At 43.1% G+C, this 24201-nt stretch overlaps 1 protein-coding gene across 1 annotated transcript; it reads left to right on the top strand.

Moving 5' to 3' along the window:
• Positions 1–95: 95 nt before the first annotated feature.
• On the top strand, positions 96–23917 carry sacs2 (sacsin molecular chaperone 2). The gene is made up of 8 exons (XM_083776606.1): positions 96–197; positions 4254–4278; positions 6570–6657; positions 6905–7016; positions 7155–7301; positions 10825–12256; positions 12407–12495; positions 12638–23917. Exons 2-8 carry the CDS (start codon positions 4259–4261, stop codon positions 23653–23655), a joined length of 12906 nt encoding a protein of 4301 aa, XP_083632732.1. The 5' UTR covers positions 96–197; positions 4254–4258; the 3' UTR covers positions 23656–23917.
• The last annotated feature ends 284 nt before the right edge of the window (positions 23918–24201 follow it).

Raw genomic sequence — 24201 nt, 5'->3', positions numbered from 1 at the left:
TCGTTTCTTGATGTTGGGTGGTGAAAGTTAACCGTGAAACGATACTGAGTTGGCAATGATCTGCCCAGAAGGAAAAAAACTAAAAAAATAACAGTAGGTCTATAAAAGCAACAAATTTCAACGTCACCTCATTTGTGACTGACAGAGAACGATCTGACTGCAATCTGACTTCTCATAAGATATAAACCATGAATGAGGTTAGTAGACTACTTATTTGATTGGATAATAGTTATTTATGAATTATTAGCTTTGTCTTCAAGTTTAACGTAAAGGGCAGGCAATTTGATATAGAATACAATACAAAATGACCTATTAAGCCAGGTAACTTTCATCACTTTTTCTATTTTGTATCCATTTATTTTCAAAGTGATGCAGATCAATATATGAAAATATTTAGTAGACACATTTGTGTTAAATAGCTTTATAGTAGCCTAATTGCTATGCATCCCAGTTTCTCTAGCTAAAACAGAAAAAAGATCACCCAAATTGACTCAATGGGGATCGAGTGCAGTGATGATTTTTGATGAATTGAACAAGCTGGTGAACCCTCTTGTAAACAAGTGTAATGATTTGGGTCGTCCACTCACAGTTAACAGTCTTTGTATTGAGTTTGTGCTTGAAATGTACTGTAATTCTGCAAACTGTTAATCAATCAATGATGGGGGACAATAGCAGACACAAGAATTAACACTAAAAAGAAGCAGTTCAAGCAGATGTCTATAAACATCACTGTAACCTGATTTGCGCACTTTCTCCATATCCACATTTGCCCCGACATATAAAGTTCTTACCCCATGCCATGGCCACGGATGTTACAATACGGTACGGCCTCGCAGAAGTGGTCTGCATCTCTGTATTGTTCAATAAAAAGCATTTTAATCCGATCGGCGGCCAATGGCCATTGTCTGAGTTAATGTATCAGAGTGCAGTACACCTCCCAACCGATAGGGTCGCGTAGTTGAAAGCATTTTATGGCGAAAACATCAGTAACATCAGTGGCAAACTGGCAATATATAGGCTAAGCACGTTTAAAGTGCTTTGAAATATAAAGTGCCACTTTATATTTGAAATCTTAACGTGTATGTACGTACGGGCCGGGCAAAATGGATTGAGAAAGTGTAAAAACAGGCTGTAGCTCATCTGTGGCCGAGATCTAGTATGATCTAGATTCTGGGGGAGAGATGCCGAGGAGACAAGGCTAGGCTGGTTTACTTGTCTTCTTGAGCCGCAGTGTTGGCAGAGTTAGGTATGGTGCGTCTAAGTCTGCTGCTGTTACTATAATGGTATCTTCCAGTTAAGGTCCTGCGGTAGGCATATATTTATAGTTTCGGGACGCCGATAGTGATGTCACTCCTGGCGTCCTGGTTGTGATGTCAGAGAGGCACTACGTTCCTTCGTAACACTCCCCCTTAGTGAGGCCGTGGGCTTCACTATTCGTTCTCTCTGATCATTGTGGCTGTGTCCGGCAGCTCTGGGAGCTGGATTAGCCGCGTCGTGTGCCGTGGGTAGATGCAGCTGTATGACTGCGTCTGGGGCTTCTTCACGAGGGGCGCCTGGTCGATGTAGGACCGGGGATGTAGGTGACTGGTGGGATCGGGTTGGCCCATGGGGAGGGCGATCCGGTGTCCGAATCAGGCGTGGCTCACAAGCCTGGAGTCCAGGATGGCTCCTTCTGATCGGCGCCGAACTCGCCACTTCCTCTGGGGCGGCTTGCGTCGCTGGTATTGCTTATTGGGTGCAACTCTGCTTTGGGGCCTTGGCACTGCGGCTGTGGTGCGGATGGGGAATCCTCCCTCGAGCTCCCCCCCTCACGCCCGTGGCGGCCGTCGCCGCTCCGGGCCTCGGCCTCGTGTGCGGTGAGGCTTCCTTCGGAGGTGTGTTGGGGTGCTCTCGCAGACTCTGCTCGAGTGTTGACCTGTTCTTCGGGCTTGTCGTCCAGACTGAGTGGTGGCGATGCATCAGTGCTGGAGGTGGGCTGCACAACGATGCTTGGACCGTTGTAGCGTATTCATCTTGTCGGCGTGCGCTGTCGCTGTTGTTTGTTCCGTTTGTTCCTCTCCCCCCCTGCGTTATTTCAACGCAGTGGCCTTGGTGCGTCGGGGCGGGGCTGGGGTGTTGGACGGTACTAGGCTGCGGAACGCCGACTTCGCTGCTGACTTGCAGTCAGCGGGGCCTGTTGGTCAGGCGGGCCTGTTGGTCAGGCGGGCCTGTTGGTCAGGCGGGCCTGTTGGTCAGGCGGGCCTGAGGGCGGGCGGGCCTGTTGGTCGGCCGGACCTGTTGGTCAGGCGGGCCTGTTGGTCAGGCGGGCCTGTTGGTCAGGCGGGCCTGTTGGTCAGGCGGACCTGAGGGCAGGCCTGTTGGTCAGGCGGACCTGAGGGCAGGCCTGTTGGTCAGGCGGACCTGAGGGCAGGCCTGTTGGTCAGGCGGACCTGAGGGCAGGCCTGTTGGTCAGGCGGACCTGAGGGACCGTTCGACCGTTTGGCGTTCGGGTTGTAAATCCGGACGACAAGCGGACCTGGCGTTCGGGTCGTAAAGCCAAACGTCGGACAGATTTGGCTTGCTAGCATGCATGATTCCGGACGTGGTCGAAGTCCTGATCTTGCTAGGGAGGCGTGAGGCAGAGGCGGTTGCCGTCTTGGCTTTCGGGTCGTAAAGCCGAACGTCCTCGACACTTGGCTGCCCGCTTGGCGTGGCTCATGGTTGGTGCATGATGACATCAGTGAGGCTGGCTCGGTGGAGTGGGAGGCGGATCTGGCCTTCCCTTGAACTGTAGGGACTTGTTGACGGGGTGACGGGGTCGATCTTTCTCCCCCCGTCGACTGCCGGTCACTCTGAGTATCTGGTGTCCTTGTTGAGTTCGTGGAAGAGCGTAAGGTGGTCGCCGGGACACGCGCTGCAGGGTTTGGAGTCAAAGGTGAGGCTGCAATCGTTCTCCTGGTGGCTCCTGCCGCACTTGTAGCAGCCTTTGTTCGCCTCTAGCCACTTTACCTTCTCCGCTTTGGTCATGTTACGGAGGGTGGGGCATGCGCCGGTGTAGTGTCGGTCTGTGTCACAGATCGGACAGAACTTGTTTTTGTCTTTGGCCGTGCTGAGGTGAGTCACGGTCGCGGTCGCAGGTTTGTCGGGCGCTCGCGGCTGGCCGCGGTCCCTCCCCCTGCTACCTTGATCGTCCCTCCTCCCCCATCCACCACGATCGTCCCTCCCCCTGTCATGTCGCTGAGACGACTGACCATGATCGCGGGGTGGCTGGTGCTGTTGTGGTGGGGGGTTAGAAGGGCGCGGGTGTCGGTACCCGTTGTCGGGTCCTTGACCGTTGGTAGTGCAAGTGCTCGTCCGGTCCTGGGCGCGGCCGTTGTAGCGGTCGTGGGCGTCCTCGGGACGGGGAACGGGGCTATTGTCCTGGGCGCGGCCGTTGTAGCGGTCGTGGGCGTCCTCGGGACGGGGAACGGGGCTATTGTCCTGGGCGCGGCCGTTGTATCGGTCGTGGGCGTCCGTCTTGGGCTGCCATTCGTTCGGTAGCCTCCCTGAGGGTACGTAGGGCATTTTCTCCCTCACTCATGGTTTCCCGGTGGGTGGGTGGGTGGGACTGTATAATAGACGTCTGGTCGTCTCCTTAGGTTTTCGCTGAAGGTGAGGGTCAGGTCGAAATTCTGATGTTTTGGTGTTTCGGCCTGGCTTCTCTGAGCCGGCGTTTTAAAGGACCACTAATGTGGCCGAGATCTAGTATGATCTAGATTCTGGGGGAGAGATGCCGAGGAGACAAGGCTAGGCTGGTTTACTTGTCTTCTTGAGCCGCAGTGTTGGCAGAGTTAGGTATGGTGCGTCTAAGTCTGCTGCTGTTACTATAATGGTATCTTCCAGTTAAGGTCCTGCGGTAGGCATATATTTATAGTTTCGGGACGCCGATAGTGATGTCACTCCTGGCGTCCTGGTTGTGATGTCAGAGAGGCACTACGTTCCTTCGTAACATCATCCATGACGGTTGTGAACCATGGCTAATAAATATCTCTCCTCTCCTGATTGGATGAAATTGTATGGAATCCCGACCTGAACATTTATTATCTGTTTATGGAAAACGGTCGGCTACCCCCCCCCCCCCGCTGGAGCCAACAGGAATCAATTACTGACTGATACGCAGATTTGATAAGCAGTTTCTCTATTTTAAGGATTACTAAATGCATAGGCTATTTCAATTAAACTTTATTCAATTTTTAATCAGTATATCTTTTTTTCTGTTACATGATCCTATCCAGGAAGGATGAACAGAAAGAAAACTCGGTAAGTATATAGTGTTCCTTTATCTTGCTATTCAGAAGCATCACCTTTAAATTCATTTCAGCAGCACACGTAAAAGAAGGTTTATTTAAGCATCATCTGACAATCTTTGCATATTTCTTAGAAATGGAACTAAGCAATAATGTGGGCTGGCCCAACCCAACAAACAAACAAAACATTTGTTTGGGGGCACATGATAATTCCCGCTTTTGCCAATCAAATAAACAAACAGTACACAGAAACATAACAATCTTTGAAACCTTTTTGAGTGGTGCAACCACTCCAAGGAACAGCAATGTCTGTGTTAACCTATGTGACTATGTGACTTTAATGAGTACCAGTAGGGGCGCTGTTGTGCCAGAAACAGAGAGAGAGATAGTGCTGCACTGTTGCCTGCTAATGACAGAGAGGGGAGGGGGGAGTTGCACCACTCAGTTCACATGGGTGTGATTTTTTAATATATAGTGTGATACATATTCCAATTTTAATATTGTCTGATGATTACATTTCTGTGTTTGTGTGAATTTTGGTGCTGAACCTTGGTGGCTGAGGCTTAGGGGTAGTTTTTGACCAAAACAGGGGGCCAGTGGGCCACATTTTTGTTAGAACTAACCTGTGACGTCCTTTTTAGGGTTGGGTTTTTTGTAGGGTGTCGGTCGGACTCATGACTGTCGGACTGTTACGCCGGACCAAACACATGCCCCCGAAAAACCTTGATCAGAATCAGAATGGCACGTCTCTCTTATTATCCTAAAAAGTATTTTCCAATGGAAGTTACATGGTTTGACCAAACGTTTTTGTTTGATGCGGGGATGGGGGCAATCAAACACAAGTGTTTGGTCAAACCATGTGACTTCCATTGGAAAAGCGGCCATCAAACACAGGCAGAGCACTCAGCACAGAACATTTGTTCTTTATGTGTGTATGAAGCTTCAGTCTGCAAATGTCAGACCATGTGCGTGTCTGACTTTCCTGCGTATAACAGCATATCTCGATATCTCGAGAACCGTTTGACCGATCAGCATATAATCTCTGTATCCAACTATCCATCTGTCTCTCTATATCCATCTGTCTGTCAATGGATTTAATTGATAGACAATTAAATAACAAATCAAAAAATCAATGTGTCCCCCTTCAGAGGCATTGATCAATATCAGTAACCCAAGCCAGGAACATGTTTTCAATGAGTCTAACATGGAGTTTGAAGTTCAATTGGCTTATATACAGTAAGAGGCGTGTGTCTGATCCATAGACTGTAAAAAATATGGACAAAGCGTTCCCCGGGTCTAACATGGACGTAAAATGAAGCCAATAATTCCTTGCACTGTAAGTCGCCATCTTTCTAGATCCTTTTGGGCCCAGCTGGCCCATTGGCTGGCCCAGACGAGGCGGGACTTCCCCCCCTTCTTCTTCGTTGGTTTTTATTTTGACTCGAGTGGGTGGGGGATCCCGTTCATAGACTGTAACGGTAGCCACGCCCCTCAGAACATGCGCAACTTTATGGTCATTTATTTTATAAATGGGACCATAATTTTCCAAAAAGAATATTATGACATTAGAAATGAGACTTTAAACTAGTGACTGGAAGCAAAAAGTATTCATGACCATGTTTATTAAGGTAATACAGTCACATAGGTGAAGTTGGGCCAAAATACATGGACTTCTATGGGGCTATGGGTTTTTTTGGGCCCAGTACAGCGCCACAACAGGCCATTATATGAACTTTCAGGAAATCCCGATTTCCTTGTGGCTTCACAAAATATCTGTCTGACTGCCCCCCTGGTCTGATCAAATTAATATCAAATATGTAAATATTATGAATCAAGCAACTTAAAAATAGTCCCAAAATGTTTTACCCCAAACGTGTTTATATTAAATCTTGTATCAATTGCTATCGATTAACCTTGCTGGGTGATTACAAACTTTTGAATGCTAATGTACTTTTTAGATTGACTATAGCGCTCTAGCGCCACACCAAAAATAAAAAAAAAACAAAACAAAAAACACAGCAAGCAGTAGGTAACAAGAATGTATTTTCATAAAAGTATGAAGTGTATAGGACAGTTGCATGGATGCAATGTTGTATTTCCTATGGCATGCATTACTATTTGTGCATGGAGAGATTGGTGCAAACAGAAATTGGTTTGGTAGAAAAAGACAGATAAACTGGTCCCCCCTTTTCAATTAACGTAGAAGGATTATTTAATTGAAGCTCAATTTAATGTTGTGACACATACAGTACACTGTAGTGTTTTCATTGTAATTAGTAAGCCTAATCATGTTTTTCTGTTTAGAAATGCGTTTGGTGCAACAGCACCTCCATTCATTGACTACCTGAAAGATATTCTACGCAGATATCCTGATGGTGGACAAATTTTAAAGGTGGGACCAGTGCACCTCAACATTCTGCTACAAGCGTATTACATTTCTGACATTTAACATAATTACATATTGCATGTTTATAAATGGCTATATGTTAAAACATTATTACATGAATAGTGTATTTTTTCTTGTACATATTTACCTGCACCTCTAATTCACCTGCATTTAATGTAAAATGTATTTTAGTTCAATATTTATATATTTGATTTATATAATTTGACCATGACATTTGCAATGGTCTGAACAGGAGCTGATCCAAAATGCTGATGATGCTGAAGCATCTGAAGTTATTTTCATCCATGATGAGAGGAGCTACGGTACAGAAACCTTGTGTTCTGATGACCTGAGGAAATACCAAGGTATGTGTGGCTTTCTGAGAATTCTATTTATTGTCAAACATTGCAAAGCTCATCTTTGTCATTTTTGTCAGTTATCGAAAAATATCATCTACACCAGTTTTGAGAATCAAAGAAATAACTGACTAAATATTTTTGAAGGCCCTGCTCTCTATGCCTACAACAATGCCGTTTTCACTGCTGAAGACTGGAAAGGCATTCAGAACACAGGAAGGAGTGTCAAGCGCAACGATCCAAACAAAGTTGGGAGATTTGGGATTGGCTTCAACTCTGTTTATCACATAACAGGTAAAACAATGCTACTCTTAATAAATAAAACAGCAAAATTGAAACTCGAACACTATAAAATTTGAAGCTGAAAAAGGATGTCCCACCTGAAAAGTTATTTTCTGTTTATTAAACAGCTGAAGGAGACGGATAGATCTCTGTTACTGAACAAACACTGGAGACGATTTTGGCAATCAATTAATTGGTTGATTCATTTCTGTTGCACAAGTATATGAAAGTGTATAGGGTCAATCCTGAAACTGTGGGTCAAATAAAGATATAAAAGTAAAGGCGGGCCAAAGCATTTTTGGGGGTCCCCAGCCAAAAACGTTAAGAACCCCTGGCCTAGTCAAGGCCTATTAAAACAATATTAAAGACGTTTTTATTTATTTTTAATTGGGTGTCATAATATCTTTGTGGCTTTCACACTAAATGATTGATCGCCGACTAGGGATCACACACTGCAAGAGTTCACCAAGATGCGATCAGGACCCGAATCACACGATACATATAGGCTACATTTATTTTTGAGTGGTGCAACCACTCCAAGGAACAGCAATGTATGTGATGTTAATGAGCACCAGTATGACTATTAGTACCAGTAGGGGCGCTGTTGTGCCAGAAACCGAGAGGGAGATAGTGCTGCACTGTTGCCTGCTAATGAGAGAGAGAGAGAGAGGGGGGGGGGGGGGGGGGGGGAGTTGCACCACTCAATTCACATTTTTTTATTTCAATTCATTTTGACATCTCACGTAGGCGCAGGATCCTGTGAAACATGCGCGAGACCGACACAAGACGTGTCTCTCTCTGAGACAGGATAGGACGCTAAATCTTGATTTTCATAAAGAATTCTTCTGATCGAGTCTCTCTCCATATGTGCACGCACGCACGATTTACCCACAGAATAGAGGGTATGCGCATTAGGGGTGGGACGATATGGGTACCTCACGATAAGATATATATCGCGATATTAGGCCCTCGATAACGATATATATATTTGAGATATATCGATATATTGTATGAAATGTCATCAACAATATATCACGATATCTGCAACTACAAAATACTTGGAACTGAAAAAACGCTATTTTCGTGCTCGGACACAAGGAGGGACACACACATAGCTGTCTATAGTGGTTGCACCACTCAAACACTAAATGAATACTCAATCAACTCCCCCTTTGCCTCATACCCTCATCATAATACCTGACAAACACCACCAACTGACCATTATCACTGGTGGTATCATCATAATACCTCACAAACACCACTAACTGACCATTATCACTGGTGTCAGTGGACTTGTCCACTTCTGGGGAAATGCATTTTGTATTCCCACAAAGTTTTTTGAACAAATCACCATCCAGTAGTTCAGTACTTCTGGTTGCTGTGGAATCTGAGAGTGGGATTTGCTTTATTTTAGCTGTAATTTCCTCCTTTTCTAAACATGTTGTTCATCACTTCATTATGAACAACATTTAAAAAATTAAAGAAAGAAAACGTTTGTTTCTTTTTCTCGATATCGATATTTTAATAATCAATATCGATTATTTATCGCAGGAGGACGTATCGATATATATCGAGTGGCAAAGTGAGTGACAGTGAATTTAATGTTGTTTAAAGTCATTTAATGCAATCAAATAGGACTTTTCTGTTTGTTTGTATGTATGGTGCTGTCAAGGCCAGAAAGTAGTTTTTTGACACTCAGTAGGCATTCCTGCATAACTTCCAGGTATGATGATGATGTCACGCGCATACCCTCTATAAAGGCGTGATTTCTTTCTACGTCCGAGCATAGACATGGTAACGCCAACTACCGACACTGCCCGTCTTGCCTGTCCTCCGAGATGCTGTAATAATGTTTCAAGTTTACACATGTATACAAATAAACAGGCCAACGGCATAAACAATATTAGTTTGCTGCTTCTACAAAAATAAAAGATACTGTCGCACGTGCCAAGCTGTGATTCTTGTATTATTTACACCACGGAGTAACCTCGTAGCCTCGGCCCCATCCCATGCTTACTTATCTGCAAAAAGAAAACCTCGCGGCAGACTATCCAGCATGTAACCTCGCCGTTACGGGGCGTTACCATGTCTATGCTCAGACGTAGAAAGAAATCACGCTCTATAAAGGTTTTTGCGACCAAAGGTCGCCGTTAACTATGGAATCGTGCATTTCCTGTCAGTGTGTTTGTTGGTCAGGCACCATCAGTGTGTTGGTAGGCCAGGGAACCATATATGGTACCCAGGTCTCGTGACATCATCAGGGATGGATATGTGGAGACCCTGATGTCATAGTAGATATGACCTGCTGTCGCAGTTAAGCTCATATATGGAGATCCATAATGTCATCAATATTGGCCAGCAACTCCACATCTGACCTCAAACCCTTAGATCTCCATATATGGATATGTCAGAACCTGTTCTGACATTCCATATGTTGATCCTTCCCCATCCATCCTTCCTCTTTGATGTCCCCTTTTGATTTGTACCTGTCCATACAAATTTAAAACTCTAGAGACGGGCCTGCCCCAAAATGATTAGTGCAGCCGCGCCCGGCAGCCTAGAGTTCTAGAGTTCTCAACTTCTCAACAGGCCCGAAAATTAAGGCCCGGCCCTACCTGGGCCCTCATCAAACCCTGTACACTCAAGAGAATGTCCCCGCTACCACCACCCTTAGATCTCCATATACTGCATGGAGCTCACCTATTCTGACATCCCATATGTTGATCTGACCTCATCAAACCCTTTACACACAAGACATGCTTCTTATATGGCCAGTACAGAATTCATTCCATGTTGATCATGCCAAAGCGCCGGTGCTCGCCCAGCAGTCTGCAATCAACAAGGCGGATGCGTGCACGTGACCTCACCCTTTAGGGCGAGGCTTCTTGCCCTTTAAGGCGAGGCTTCTCGCCCTCAGGCGTCTTACTATATTATCATCATCTATCAATACAGACAGACAGACTTTCTGTCTGGCTGTGATATGGACCTTCTCGTTTATACTGTATGATGTCCAGTCGGTGAGAGAGTCAAATATCAAACTTGCTAGATATTCAGAAACGCTCGGGAAGGCATTGGCGAGTGCTTTTATCGCTGCTGGATCTTCTTGCAGAGCCTTTCACACACAGCGAGCAAAACCTCGGCGAGTGTTAAATATTCTGATAGTAATACTACTTGCTATAGGGTGTTTCCAGTGTTTCTCTTCAGCTCTTTAATAAACTAAATGAAAATGTTCAATCAGAAAGAAATTAGTAGTCCCCCCCCTACAAAATCTTTAAGATTGAAAGCTTTACAGTAAATATAATGTGGTTACCATAATGTTGCAGTCATGATATTCATATATCCGTTTCTTTTTAAATGCTTAAAAGGCTAATTATTATTATTTTATTTTATTTTTTTATCCCACAAACTTTGGGTAAGATTATTAAATTAGTCAAAATGTGTGTATACTTTAGGTAAATATTGTGATGGATACTTTTATTGCAACATCAAGCTAAAACAATATAATTTACATTTAGCATACCTTTTATGTTTCCAGATGTACCATGTATATTCAGCGCAGGACACATTGGCTTGCTAGACCCCCAAGAGAAACTACTTGGAAAAGAAAGTGGAGGCATTCGATGGTCTTTATCTGATACAGAAGACCAAGAAACTTTAATGACCTTACGTGACCAATTCCACCCCCTTCAAGACATCATTCCTCTTGTGGGCAAGCAGACATGGGAAAATATCACAGGAGACCAGCACTTCCATGGGACACTTTTCAGATTCCCCTTGCGCAATGAAGCATCAGAGATTTCTGATAATGTGTATGATACCAATAGAGTCGCCCAGCTTTTCGACAGCTTCCTTTCAGATGCAGACTTGAGCCCTCTCTTTCTGAAAAATGTTACATCTGTGTCGTTGATCCATGTCAAGCCAGACAACTCGGTTAACATCAAAGTTAGAGTTCAAGTGACCTCCTCGCACGCCACAGATGTTGTTTTGGAGTCAGATGATTTAGCCATCCAAGGCTCAACAAGCTTCAAACACATAAGCATTTCTTCAGAAGGCTGCGAAGAGACAAAGAAGTGGCTCGTCACATCTTGTTGCATGAAAGAAGGCCACATAGCAAAGCTTGATACATTAGCAAAAAAGTTGAGCTTTCGTCCTCAAGTTGACTTGGCATTTCTATGTGATCAGCAGAGACGCTCTAATGACAGTAGGCTGAGCTGTTTTCTGCCACTACCGAACAACGAATCCAACAAGACTGGACTCCCGGTTTATGTGAATGCATGCTTTGGCCTCACAGACAACAGAAGACACATCAAGTGGCAGGAGGAAGACCAGAAGTATGATGAAGCAGCTCAGTGGAATGAATTGCTGGTAAAAGATGTTCTCCCACATGCATACCTCAGGATCCTCCAAGATGCTGTCAAACTAGCCGAAGACAAGGCACTACCTGCGTCGTCTGTATATGATCTTTGGCCAGACATCAGTCAGATGCAGCACAAAGACAAATGGCATGAAATTGCACTGGATGTCCTTCAACGCCTATTCAGGCAGAATGTTGCTGTCCTCTCTCTTGCAGCAGATGAAAGAAAGTTCGTCACTCTTTCAGAAGCTTTGCTCCCATGCAGTCATTCAACAAGCACTGAAATAGTGTCCGCCATTAAGAGGATTCTGGTTTCCTATGGAGAAAATCTTGTCACACTGCCAGACTATGTTGCAAGAGCTATTAAGGCCTATCAACAGCATACTCCCTTGAGGCATGTGACGCCATCATTCCTAAGGGCAGTTCTCCACAGAAAGGGTTTGCATCATATCGCCAAAGAGGACAAGCTCTTGCTTCTGGAATACATTCTGAGTGATGGACAATACAGAGAACTTGAGGGCCTTCAGCTCCTTCCACTCAGTGATGGGACTTTCAGATCGTTCACAGATAAAGAAGAGGACATTGCTTTCATTGATAGCAATGAATTTCCAAGGTAAGTTATTATTATCAATATTATTATTATTCATTTAACAGTCATGGTGTAATGCTATGAACTACAACATTACAGTAGTCATTCCCAGCTCTAGTAGAGCACCTTTTATTGTCATTAACATTGTTCTCATTAAGAACTCTTGTTCTACAGAGTCCTGCTGCCAGGCTGCAATAATCTCTTCATTCCCAGTGATCTGAGTACACCTTGCCTTTCCCACCTGAAAGAGCTAGCCACAACACGTAAGGATGTTATTTTGTACAATGCTTTGATTTAATAATTATTCCATTACATTAAAATGTATAGTTCCAACATTATTTTTCACACACGCAAACACACACACACACAGATTGATTGATTAAATCATTCATTCATTCATTCCAGATTTGTTCAAGACATTCAACATCAATGCAAATTATGTGGCTGAATATGCAAAGAGGTTTTTGCCAAAGGATTGGAAACAGACACAGGAAAAGCATGTTACCTGGGAGATTGGCAATAATCTGCATCCACCCTCAGGGTGGCTCCAGGAATTCTGGAAGTTTCTCGATACTCACTTCAGAGATCTAAGCTTTTTCGATGGCATGCCATTAATTCCCATCAAACCAAGAGATGATGTCAAGCATACCGTACAACTTGCAAGATTACAACAGAACACAACCCTAATTTTCCAGCAGACCAAACAAACCAGCTTGCCAGACCAAATTGTTCAAATTGTAAAAAAGGTTGGTGGAACAGTTGTGAAAGACAATGGCTGGCTGAAGCATGAGGACCTTGACACTTATGTCTTGAACCCATCTCCAAGGAGTGTCATGCGACTGTTTGTGAACTTAGATTGTCAGCATTTTGTCAATCAAATCAAGACCCTCTCTCACGGAGAAAGGGAAGAACTCAAAGATTATCTCTCTAGTTTGGATTCTCTTACAGTCACTGAGAAAAATGTTCTGTCAAAGTTGCCTATTTTCCAAACCATGGACGGAACATGTGTTGCTGCCCATTCAAAAAAAGCTGTACTTTTAAGTTCAAGTCCAAAAATACCAACAGATCTCTCCATGCCTGATACAGTTGTACAGTGTGCTACTGAGGCTGATCGCAGACTACTTCCACTGCTCAACATAGTTCTCTTGAATACAGCTGAAGCAACTGGCCTCCTAATTGATGGAATTGAAAGGAGGGATTCCGGCAAAGAAAATGTAGAGAAAGTCATGACTTGGATTCTAAAACATGGAAACATCCTTTTCTCTCAGAATGATGCTTTGAAAAGGCGATTGATTGAATTGAAATTCATTGAAATGAATGGAGAGCTGAAAAGTACTTCAAGCTTCTTTGATCCAGGAATAAAAGAATTCAAAGTTATTTTTGGATCACATTTCTTTCCTCCATCTGTTTATACAAAGACCCCGCAGATGCTTGAGAGCTTAACAGTTCTTGGATTGCTGACAAAAATGAGTGATGTCACTCCAAACCTCTTGTTGCAAGCTGCCACACAGATTGAAAAATTGCATTCACACTCAGAAAAGGAAGCTGTTCGAAAGTCTGAGGTGCTTTTAAAACTTCTGAATACCAATGATTTGCTGGCCAATTTCACAATAGAGCAGCTTAAATGTCTCTCTGCGTTACAATGGATCCCATGTGTTAAACCAGGTGATGAGAACAAACTCAATAAGGGCAGAGGCCTGTTCTGCCCAAATGAAGTAAGGCATTCAATGTATGACGACATTGTTGGGCATGTAATGCCTCTGACAGGGGAGCTCAGTGAGAATGTTGGTACCAAACTTGGTCTCACACATGTACCCCCTCCTGAGAAGGTGAAAGAGAATTTGTCAGCATTGAGATCCATGACACAGACAATGAATACTCCAGACACAGATCCCAACTTCAAGAGGAAGTTGCACAGCATTTACAGACACGTGCAAGATCACATTTCTGCATTCCAAAAAGTGATGACGGATGATGAATGTTGGCTATGGACCCACAACCAGTTTGTTTCCCCTCAGGATCTTGTCCTTGACTACCCACCTAGTCTAGATCTGAGCTCTTACATTAAGAAGATGCCAAAAGAATTTCTGCCATATAAGAGATTGTTTATCAAGTTTGGACTAAAGCCATGCCTTTCAGATGAAGAAATAATGGGTATACTTCATGATATCAAGCAAAGCATTGATGGAAGGAAAAATCAGTTTGCAAGTTCATCTGAGCTGAATGTGTCAGTAGCCATTATTAACTGGACATGGAAAGAGAAGAAGACCTTTAATGATGATATCCTGATGCCCGTCAGGGTAAAGGGTGAGCAATTCACCCTCAAACCAATGTCGACAACAGTCTTCTGTGACATAAACAGAGAGGAATTGGAGGCACTTAATAAGGATGAGGAAGAATTGTATGTGATCCATGAGCAGATACCAAAAGCAACTGCTGAGTGGCTGAAGGTTCCACTTCTGAGCACCCGCATCCTCAGTCCAGAACAAGTGGGCATAGAACAATGTGGGCAGCATGAACCCATAACCACAAGGATTAAGAACATTCTTAATGAATATGATGAAGAAAATGACATTTTCAAAGAGCTTATACAAAATGCTGAGGATGCTCGTGCAAAAGACTGCAAGTTCATGGTGGATTTTAGAGTGCACAATACTCCTCCTGAAAGTCTGATCGACCCGGGCATGTCTCTTTGCCAAGGGCCATGTCTTTGGGCATTCAATAATGAGCTATTCACAGAAAATGACTGGAGAAACATTGTCAGGGTAGGAGCTGCCTCAAAGGCCAATATGGTTGAGAAAATTGGGATGTTTGGACTTGGATTTAACACTGTATATCACATGACAGATGTTCCCTCCATCCTTAGTGGCAACAGTCTTCTCATTCTTGATCCAAATGTCAACCACTTGAAGAAGCATATCAAAAGCAAAACAAATCCTGGAATCAAGCTGGACCTCTCTAAACAGCGACATGCGTTTTCTGGTCAGTTCAGACCATATGAACGCATTTTTAATTGCAATTTCTCCAAAGCAAATACTACTTTCTACCCAGGTACTCTGATCAAATTACCATTTCGGACACGTGAAGAGGCTCTCACATCTGAAATCTGTACAAAGGTGTATGACAAACACAGTATTGTTGCCTTCCAGCAGCACTTAGCCAAAAACTCACAAACTCACCTGCTGTTTCTGAAGAACGTCAGCACCATATCTCTACAAAACATTGCAGACAATGCTCCCACTCCTCCAACAGAGGATGATATCAAAACCATTTTCACAGTTTCAAAAAAAGTTTTGAAAAACATGGCAATTCCAGATGAAATCCATACATTAAAGCAACGTGACGCTGAGAAAAAGCTGATGAATATTGATGAAAAATGTAAAGAAGTAATTGACTGCTGCACGGTTAGCATTGCCGAAATAAGCCAACATTGTGATGGATCTAATGTCCAAGCCTGGCTTCTGTACAATTGCTTCGGGACAGAGCAGTCCCTACAAATGGTCCTTAAAGATGACAAGAAAGCCAAATTCTCTTTGCCTGTCGGGGGAGTCGCTGTACCCTTGCACAATGATCCAAAAACCAAGAAATGGGTGACATCACAAACTGATCTAGTTGGTCAGGCATTTTGCTCCCTCCCTCTTTCCATTCACACTGGCCTTCCAGTGAATATAAATGGAGCATTTGCTGTGAATTCCAATCGCAAAGGTTTATGGGAGACTGGAGTAAAACATCACTGGAACCAAGCTCTTCTTAAGGATCCTACAGCCACTGCATATATCACAGTACTTCTAACCCTGAAGAATATGGCTGAAAACGAGGATCTGGAAGGTTACTGTTATCACACCTTTTGGCCTGATAGGGAAAAAGTGAATGATACTTTCAAGCCTCTGGTAGACGCTTTTTACTCTGCTATCATCCAGTGCTCCAGCAAGCCCCTTGAGCTCTTCAATGATGGTAAACATTGGTGCTCAATCGACAAGGCTATATTTTTACATCAAAGCATTGAAGAGGACAAAAGGATTGGCAGGCTTGCAATGAAGGTGTGTCAGAGCTATGTAGAGGCACCTAACCATGTTGTTCCTCTTCCACTGTGGGTGAGAAACAGCTTCAGACATGCTGGCTTGGAAAAGGCTCTACAGAGCAGAATGTGGAACTGGGAAAAGTTTTACAATGAAGTGGTGTTTAGCAACCTGACTCTCATGGACTCTGAGAGTAGAAATGCTCTTGTGCTGCATGCTATTGACCTCAACAGTGAGCCAATTGACAATCTACTTAAGTGTTACCCATGCATTCCCACACAGAGTGGACAGCTCCAGTATATCAAGAAGCTTGTAAATCCATCAGGGAAAGTAGCCTGCCTGTTTGATAATAACGAAGGACGCTTGCTTGGGGGAACTGAAAGTGACTTTTGTTCCCCCAAAAGGATTCATCGGCTTCTGGAATTGGGAATGCTTAATGACCAACTCCCATTGGAAGACATCTTGGACAGAGCTGTGAAAATCACCAGTGTTTGGAGGAAAGACAAAAGCAAAGCCTATGGACATCTGAAGTGCATCCTTGACTTTCTGAGGAGTTCCCATGAAGAGGAGGAGTCTCCCTACTGGGCTCTACTAAGAAATACAGCATTTATTCCAGCATTTATTCCAAACTGTGAAAAAGACCAAATGGTGAAACTTTGGAAGCCTGTTGATGTTTTTAGTGACCAATGTCGCTACCTTGTAAGCTTGATGCATCCTGTGGTCGACAGTGCAAATCTAAACCTGCACAGTGCTGATCCTGTGCTCAACATTCTGGGAATTAAACAAAGTTGTGACTTGAGACCAGAGAATGTACTTCAACAGCTGCAAGAAGCTTGTAAGGAAACAAAATCCTTCAACAATTCCAAGTCTACGCTTCACAAAATAGCATTTGAATGCTACAAGTTTCTGGATCAGTGGCACGACTATTTGGAGGATTCCAAACTCATTTCAGAGACTGCACATTCATTTCCCTTTATTCTTGTTGGGGACAAGTTTGAGCATGTGAAATCTGTGGCCGAAAATGCGGAATTTGAAGCAAAACCACATCTCCATGTGCTGCCAACAGTCTTCAAAGGCTTCACAAAACTGTGGGAATGTGTGGGAGTTGAAAAGAAATTCACAGTTGATCAGTGTCTCACTGTACTCAAGACATTGCATACTCTCTATGGATCCAACCCCCTTCCAAAATCTGATCTCACAATTTGCCTAACAATATTATGCAGAGGATTGTATGAAGCTAAAGAGAAAGATCTAAGTGACTGCATCATACCTAATGAACATGGTGTTTTACAACCTGCAAGCGAACTATATTTTAATGACAGCCCCTGGATGCCATACACTGCAGCTGTCACTCTGTGCCATGAGAATATCCCACGTGTCATGGCTCGCTATTTTGGAATTAAGACAACCAGGCATCAAACTCTGCAAGATCATTTAGTGGAGAACATCTCACCCTTTGCCTTTCAGTTTGAACAGCAAGAGAAACTGACTGTCCGAATTCAAAACATAATCTCAGCTTATCCAGCCAAGAAGGATATCCTGAAAGAGCTCATCCAAAATGCAGATGATGCAGAGGCAACAGAAATCCACTTTGTTTGGGACAAAAGGCAGCATGGCACGAAGAAAACATTTGGGAAGAAATGGAACCAGCTACAGGGCCCGGCACTATGTGTGTACAACAACAAGGTGTTTTCTGATGAAGATCTGAAAGGCATTCAACAGCTAGGAGAAGGTGGGAAACATGACATTCAAGGCAAAACAGGAAAATACGGTCTTGGATTCAACTCTGTTTACCATTTGACTGATTGCCCTTCAATCATGACTGGGGATGAAGTACTCTGCATTTCTGATCCAAATCGGAAATACATTGAAAGTTCGTCAGGGAAACAACCTGCTGGATGTGGTTACAAACTAGCAGAGGTTTTTAAGGAGATGTATGATGATGTCTACAAGTCATTTCTTCCAGATCAATTTGCACTTGGAGATGGCACCATGTTCAGACTGCCACTTAGAACAGGTGTCATGGCAAACAACTCCAAAATATCAAACCAGGGGGTGACTAATCAGGATATGATTGAGTTGTCCAAAGCCCTGTCTGAAGATCCCGAAGGATTGATCCTGTTTCTGAAAAACATCCGCAAAATACAATTCCATGAAATAAACGAACACTCGCAAGACCTCCACACAACCTTCACAGTTGAAAAACATCTCTCAGAGGAGAACAATGAAGAAAGGTGTTCTTTTCAAGAGCATCTATGCATGGCACTGCAATCTGACGAAGAAGTAACACCATACAAAGCAATTTATGGTGTCAGCATTAAAACCAATGATCAACTACAAAGTAAATGGGTCATTGCAGAGCAGTTTGGGTCCTTCAAAAGCAGCACGAAAAGAGAAGGAAAAGTGAGGAACCATTCATACATTGTACCCCAAGTAGCACTAGCTGCATGTGTGCATCCTAAGCCAGTCAGAATGGGAGACTTCAATGGAGGAGTATTTTGCTCACTTCCTCTGCCAAGCAAAACTGGACTTCCAATACATGTCAATGGAAACTTTGAGGTTGATTCCTCCAGGAGGGACCTTTGGAAAGCAGATGGCCAAAGTCTGAAAACAAATTGGAATGAGTCTTTAAAACAGGACGTCATAGCTCCATTGTATGCTGAACTAATTAATTACCTCCGTGGTAGCATTCAAAAGGTGAAAGTCTGTTCCGCAACCAATGAGTTTTCATGGACAGTTCTTGATAACTCTTACTTGTGTTTTTTCCCAATTGTCTCAAAAGACATTGCTCAAGATTGGCATGGTATGGTACGAGAGGTGTATCGATCGATATATGAGAAAGCACTTGATGTTATTCCAGTTGTACGGAGCACAGTAAAGAAAATTGCACATCGACCAGTTACAGAGATTACGTTTGACTGGCGTACTGTCAGAAAGACAGAACTGACTAATGCACTTCACTTGATAAACCCATGGTGTAGCACCAATATGAATACCATTTTAGAGGACCTTGGAATGAAGCTAGTGCCTTTTACCACAAAAATGTCAGAAATTTGGGAAAGTTTCAAAACGGCTGACATTGAATTGAATGCAGTCAGTCCTTCAACTGTGCGGAAATTCCTTAGAGAAAAACCACTCAATGACTCCAACCAAACTGAGAGAGGTTTACCTTTGCCTATCTCACACACTCTGATTAAACATCACAACATATGCTCCACGCTGTTACAGTTCTGCTTGAAAGATATCACCAAAGAAAACTGCAGTTTAATCAACGGGCTTCCACTTCTTCTCACAAAAGATCATGTTCTAAGAGTGTTCAATTGCAACTCTCCCAAGCTGATGTCAAGATATGATCGCTTGTTCTCTGGGTATGAGGCAGATTTTGCACAATGTGATATGTTCCACAATGAGATTCTACAACATGGCGGATTCCTCCACAACTTGACAATTCCCTTGTCAGTGAAGTATGTAAAACCTTTACTTCAGAGGTTCCTGCAAGACTGTCAAGTTGATCCAAGCTGTAACCTCTATGTCTCAAATGAGGCAATACAGAAGTGGCTGAAAGAACTTTGGAGATTCTTCACAAGCCAACTCACAACAACATCACCTCTAGATGAAGGAAGTGAGCAACATATGACACTGAGTTCTGTCAAGGAGCTGTTCAGTGAGTGTTGTATATTACCTGTTGTGTGTCCAAGATTAAACAACAGGCCCTTTCTCCAAACAATGAAAGACATGCAAAGTGTGATTTATTCTGGTGATATATCAGAGACTGCACAAGGTGATATATCAAGTGTTCTCTTTAAGCTTGGCTACACAAAGCTTAATTGGTCGTTCTTCGCTGAGATGGGCACACAGATACGTTCACTTTTACACACTGAACTCATGAATACAAATGATGCAAATGCTGTATTAGATGAAGTCTACAAACTCAATCATTGTGTGTTTCGCCACCTTTCCGACAACGAGTTAAGAACACTTCAATGTTTTTTACAATCTGGAATGTCAATGTCTAAAAACAAACAGGACTATCAGAGAAAGCTCACATGCTTGCCGCTATTTGAAACCATACATGGGGAGCGAGTGCCACTTGATAATCTTGGACAGGTATTCATCCTGAACTTGACCTTAATCTCAGTCAGAGAATTCCCAGCTCTGTTCACGCAGCATCACAGAAATACAGTTTTTCTCAAGTACAATCTTGAGAATGAGCAACTGTCCATATGTCTGAACATCCAAATCCAATCTGACTTGGACTTCTTTATTAAGTTCATCTTGCCTGTCCTAGACAACCTCACAGAGAGACATATTATTCACTGTTTCAAAATGTTGTTATCAGTACAACATGCTCACAAATATAATGAGTGTCAGGACAAAATAATTTATTCAATGAAGGATGTGAAATTGATTCAGAGTGCCCACGGGAACTTAGAGAAAGTTTCCTACTACTTTGATGAAAGTGTGGAAATGTACAAGATGATGTTGCCTCAAGACAAATTTGTACCACAGAGCTTTTGGAATGAGTTCCATGAAATCCAGCAGTTGGAATTGAAAGCACTGCTTCAAGAACTTGGAATGAAACATGTTGTGTCAAAAAAGGAGATACTAGATTTTGCATATCAAATAGAAAGAGAGGCAAAAGGCCAATTTGAACTTAAGGAGCTGAAACAGAAGTCGTTAAAACTGTTGAAAACAGCCTTGGCCCAAGAGAGCAAAAATGAAGAACAAAAAAAGCTAAACCAAAAGTTGATGGAGAAAATTGCTGACATCAAATTCATTTTTCCTAAAGCAACTGGTAAAGAACTGTGTGCCTACCATCAACCACTTGCAGCTGAGAGGACTGCTGTTGCAATCAGAGGATCTTTGATTGAAAGTGATGAAGTGAGCAGAGATCAACGTCTGATTTGGACTTCAATGCCAATCATAGCTTTACCAGGCTACTGGTCAAAGAAGGATAAAATGCAAATGGTGACTCATGGAGCCCTTGAAAGGCCACCTGGCCCATGCGTCACCACAAACATCAGCAACATCTGTCACGTACCGTGTCAAACTAAAGACTTGATCAAAACCCGTGCTGAAGTATTTCGTCTTTCATATGCCTATCTACAAACCAATACCTTTGATAGCCATTCACTGACTGGCCTCCCTGTTGTGCTGGTTGAAAACGACACAAAACTGGTGAAAACTGAAGAGACCTCTCTAGGACTCCAAAGTGACCTGGAATTCAGGCCCTATTTGTACAAAATTCCTGGGAAGGATGTCCTCTACGCAGAGTTCTTCAAAATAATTGGTGTTAATGAGGAGCCAACAGCACTGCAGTATTGTAATGTCCTTGAAGCAATTTACAAAGAGTCCTGTGATAAACAAACTCTCAATGCAAACCAGCTGAAACCTACCAAACAGGCAGTGAAGCACCTGTTTCAGCTAATTAAAAATCAAGGAAGCACATCAGCCCTTAATCTACCAAAGGTTTTACACCTTCCTTCAAAAGATGGTAAGTTGTATCCATCAAACATGCTCTACTTCAATGACACAGTGTTCCAGGCAAACAGGTTAGAAAAAGCATTGGAGAACAAAATACACCTCCTCGAAAACCTCAATATCACTGACCAATGCCATTTGGTCAGTGATATTTATGAACATCATCAACTCCTGCAGTTGCTACCAAAGGTTATTCAACCCAAAATGCTCTCTCGACATACTGCAGAGAAGGTGGTGGATTCACACATGCCGCTTTGCGAGAATGGAGCCAACTGTGATTTTAGTGGATTGTTTGAGAAGCAACTCAACTCAATACACTTCAGACATGGACTTATTTGTCTCATCAGAGCGGGTTCAATGGGCAAAATTACACAAGAAGACGCAACCAACATGTGTCAGCAGATGTTTGGCAGCATTCAGATGGTCTGCTGCAAAAACCTCGAAACAGAGCTTTGGTTTGAACAACAACCACTAAATGACACCAAGGCTGAAATGGAGGTCAGTGTCGAAAAGGGACAAGAAGTTTGCATTTTCTACTTGAAACACAGTGACAGTATGGCTCATAAAGTGATTAATAAAGTCAACCTGATGCTTATTAAAGAGATCAACGCTCACTTAGAAAATAGCATTGCCTCAGTCCACCTAACAGTTCTTGGACAGCTACTTATGTGTGACTCACTGGATGAGGTTCAGAAAATACTGGCTGAGGCCGGAATTTATGACAGTGAAACTCAGAAGAACTTCCTTTTCTGTCCACCCACCCCTGGGACAGCTATCCCTGAGGAATGGCAGGATTCCCTAGATATGAGCTTAATCAATAGCTTTGAAGAGGGGGAATACGTTGGCTATACTAACTCTGCTGCAGAGAATGAGTACATTTATGCAGTTATTGTCGAACAGCTGCCAGAGCCTGCTGGTGGACAACGTTCATGCCGATACAAAATACAGATCGGGAAAGATGAGGTCATTGAAGTCTGCTCTCTCGATCTATATCAGTTTAAACGAGAGAAGAAGCCAAAACAGGAGAGGGAGCCAACTTGCATGGAACTAGAGCCATTAGTGCACTCTGTGCCACATACCCCACAAGCATCATCTACAAGTTACTCATATAGGCCTACAAGGTCGGTGCCCAGAACACTTGAAGAAGCCAAAAATGAAATTGATGAATGTTTGGAGGAGATCAGGACTCTTTCTGAGCAGGACAGAGAAAAGGCCATTAAACGTCTGTACCTGAGATGGCATCCGGACAAAAACCCAGACTATGAACAGCTCGCCACTGAAGCATTCAAGTACTTGCAGAACGAGCTGAAGACAGGCAAGTCCTCAAAATCTTCTCATCCACAACAAAACACAAATTTCAGACACTCCCATCCAAGGTGGAACACAAATTACAGAGACTTCTATGAGCAGTGGGATCAGGAGGCCAGGCGCCACAGACGTGGGCGGGAGCGGTTCTATAGAGACTACCACTCATACAGTTATAACTTTTGGACACATCATGGAAATGTCCCAAGACCAAACCTAGAGGAGGCCCAGCGCTGGGTCAGACAGGCTCGCTGTGATCTCACAGCCGCTCACAAAGACACTAGCGGTGACAGCACGGAGTGGTGTCTGTTCAAGGTCCACCAAGCTGTGGAAAAGGCTTTCATTGCAGCAGAGTACAAAAGAACAGGTAAACAGCCCAACAACTGCTCCATTACACAACTCGCAGAAAGAATTTCCTGCTACAGAGCCCAATTTATTAATTTTCACCAGATTGTAAAAAAAATACAATTACTGGGAGTCGACCCCAAGAAGACTCAGTATCCAAGCTGTCACCCTGCCCCCCTCATTCCCAACGGGCAGTTCAAACCAGAGAATGAAACTCGAGCACTGGAGCTGGCATCAGAGATTCTCAGTCAAATAGAGACATATGTCAATTAAGCATTCAATGGTAGGCTTAACGTGTTAGTTAAGTTTAAGAAGATAACGTTTGTTAATGATACATAGTGATCTGATTTATCACTTTGTAAACAAAATAAATACTTAGAGGGACCAAAAAATTACACTTTTCTTTGAGATGAAATATGAAAGAAATGTAAAACATTTAACATTGATTGATCAAGTTCATACATGTTTCTGCTTGATAACTTGTTATTTTGAGATGGTAATACTGGAATTCAAAATAAATTTTAACATTTTCAGAGCTGTGATTAATTTTGTATCAGAATGTAAGGGCAGAGGGTGGCATGGTTAGTCATTAGTAAAGTTCCACTTAAAGGGACATTTTACTTTTAAATAATTGGTCATTTTATCGTCTACTCATGTTTTGGGAACAGTTTTTAAGTTGCTTGAGTCAGTATTTAGACTTCCTATACAAATTCATTGTAACATCAAACTCCATTTTACCCATAACACCCCATGACAAAACACCTGTATTGACTCATACGGATCTCCTAATATGTATTTTTCAATTACTTTTTCATTATT

The sequence above is a fragment of the Protomyctophum parallelum genome (assembly GCF_964188405.1).
Source record: "Protomyctophum parallelum genome assembly, chromosome: 11".
NCBI lineage: Eukaryota > Metazoa > Chordata > Actinopteri > Myctophiformes > Myctophidae > Protomyctophum > Protomyctophum parallelum.
This window is presented reverse-complemented; position numbering and strand designations above follow the sequence as displayed.